General features: G+C 31.3%; 1 protein-coding gene across 1 annotated transcript; it reads right to left on the reverse strand.

Moving 5' to 3' along the window:
- Window positions 1-1463: 1463 nt before the first annotated feature.
- Window positions 1464-2274, reverse strand: LOC143078284 (beta-1,3-galactosyltransferase 1-like). Its single transcript, XM_076253189.1, has one exon. It carries the CDS (start codon window positions 2240-2242, stop codon window positions 1478-1480), a length of 765 nt encoding a protein of 254 aa, XP_076109304.1. The 5' UTR covers window positions 2243-2274; the 3' UTR covers window positions 1464-1477.
- Between the last annotated feature and the right edge of the window lie 509 nt (window positions 2275-2783).

Below are 2783 nucleotides of genomic sequence, written 5' to 3' on the forward strand. Positions count from 1 at the left end.
CATTTCAATCGACTTAGTTCCCTTGTTATACAAAGCGGCATTAATATCGCCATTTTTCTGGGTGGATGACTTTTATCTTTTTGGTATTTTACCTGCAAAGATTCCCGGAGTTATTCACTATGGAATTAATGAACATGTTTCCCTCAATCATCGAAGAACATTTAACTGTTTCTCAAAGTATAAAGATAAATGTGAGTTATTTGTGGGTATTACAGATCCAGATAATAATCGTAAAATTAAAATTTGGGATGAGATCGGAAAGTAGTTATAAAAAAAAACAATTTTATAATAGATTAAATGTTAATATGGCTTTAATTTAAGACGTATGGTCTTTATATGCCAATAGGGATATTGGTACGCATGCTGCTACGTTGTTGTTGTACTATATCTAATGGACTTGTCGGCAATTGGTTTCCCTGATTATATTTTTTATGTTTTGCATACTGTTACGAAGTTATGTATTATTATATTGTTAATAAATGATTTAAGAACTGTGTGATTAATAACAACATGTCAGGAAATGAAAATTACTTTCTTTATGATTGAGAAAAAACTTTAGCGAGTATTTATCACGAAGAAATGCATTATCGTTCTTTTACTAAGTTAGAATATGGTAACGAGTGTGATATATTATCGTTTTTCAGTCCAAACAAAGAGGGTACACGTATTATTACAACTACAAAATGTACGCAATGTCAAAACTAATTTCTTTACACACTAAGGCCTAATTTCTGCAATTAAAACTGCAAATAAAACCGTAGCGTTATATATAAAAAAATATCATCAAATGCCCGAGAGGTTCAAAATATATGTACACTATTTGAAACAGTAAAAAGCCAACCCTTTAACAGAAATGTTAACAAAAATGACCCTTGATACTCATTTCAAACTAACATTCAAATCATATGTATTACCAATAATTCCAATCTACAGGGGTTGCAATACAGAATAATTCTTCTAATTTAAGGCACGAACGAACCTTTCTTCAGATTGAGGAGAATAATACAAACAAGTAAAGTTTTGGGTGAGGAGGAGCCGAAACAATTGAACATTCATGTTGGACTTCTACGCATATATCAAAATTATGGGAAGACCTAATCTCTTGAATGCAATGTATATGAAAATATAGATATTATATACATTGTTTTAGATTGAAAGTAACAGATAAGAACAATGCGAGTCTCAAAGATGCATATACTAAAAATGCATCAACATCGTTAATAACACTCTTATTGTTAGTCTCGACAGTTTGTTATACATCTATAGTTGAACAAGATGTTGTCTTACCGCATGTGGAGAAGTGAACATGCAATTTTAAACACAACACAAGTTTTATCAACCAGAAAAGGGAAAGACAAAAGCACAAAGGCAACTCTCATCCTATATAAGTAGAGGTAATAGACATTATAATAAATGTCTTAATTGATTCGTATTAATTGAATAATCACAACCAACACAATATAGAATGTAATACCTTTTAATGTATTGTTTTTATCAAAGAGTTCCAGATTTTGACCGTTGCAGTATTATCCTCAGGATCTGGCATACCCACTACCAAACCACATTCTTTTCTTTGCTTTCCAAAACAGTCAGCTGTGTATTGGTAATTATATGAAACATTCTGATTGATGCCGTGGTGAACTAAAGCTGGAATCTTTGAGGGAAGTATTCCGAACAGATAAATATCCTCTATCCAAAAAAATGGCGACATTGATGCAGTGGTGTATAAAATCGGAATCAGATCTCGAGATATGAATACTGCCGGACCTAAACAAGAAGTATAAGGATAACGCAACATCCTTTTAAACATATCGTTGTGCACATTCCATTTCTCATTAGTATCACGTTGTATTGGATATAAGTTTGGATTTACCTTATCGCACATTAAAAATCTCCTTTTGAATTTTATGAACGAAAAATGTTGAAAAATTTTAAAGAAGTTTACAATCACATCGTCGTCTATTTTGGCAGCAAATTCAGCATTTCGACAATTTTCGGAAATCCATTTGAATCCCAACACTCCTTTATAAGTCAAATTTCGATATGAATCTATAAATTTACCCTGTATAATATCTCGAAAAACTAGATTTTCCTGTTCAATGGTGTGTTGTAGTGAAGAATTATAGACTTCCCCTAGAAGAAAGATCGCTCTTATAGTTTCTTCCTTGTAAAATGTCGAGTTCAAAAAAGTTTTCCTCATTACCTCCCTCCTTTCAAAATGATCGGGAGACGAGTACACCATTACAATACACGAAAGTTTGGAAATGTTTTTACAAATGTTCTTATTATTCATTTTATACGATTGTGTCAAAACTGTCGGATATTTTGATTGTATGGTAATATTTCGTTTACATTGCAGTTTTTGTATCTTAACCGTTCTTTGTATCGTTAAGTTTGTGCAATTATCAGTACAAGAGTTCGTATGTAAAGAGGTTTTAACCATACATACAATTATAATACAAAATGTAAAGATACTGGTTGCCATTACTCTGAACTGTCGACCGTTCTTCATCTTGGTTGTAATTTTAAATAATTCCTGTTGTTATATTACATTAGAGTATCTGAAAATAATTATACAAACTATTATTATCATGATTATCATGATAACAAGAGTATGAGAAAGTATGTTATCCTTTTCTGTAAAATCAGATGTGTACTGTCAATGTTATAAAGGAAATGCGAATACTCATAGATCAAATATTTCCTATCTCCCCAAGCCTTATATCATCAGGTAATGTAATTTTTACTTTCACTCTTTGATAACAATAACAGATATTGATGAA

Source organism: Mytilus galloprovincialis, chromosome 6 (genome assembly GCF_965363235.1).
Source record: "Mytilus galloprovincialis chromosome 6, xbMytGall1.hap1.1, whole genome shotgun sequence".
Lineage (NCBI taxonomy): Eukaryota > Metazoa > Mollusca > Bivalvia > Mytilida > Mytilidae > Mytilus > Mytilus galloprovincialis.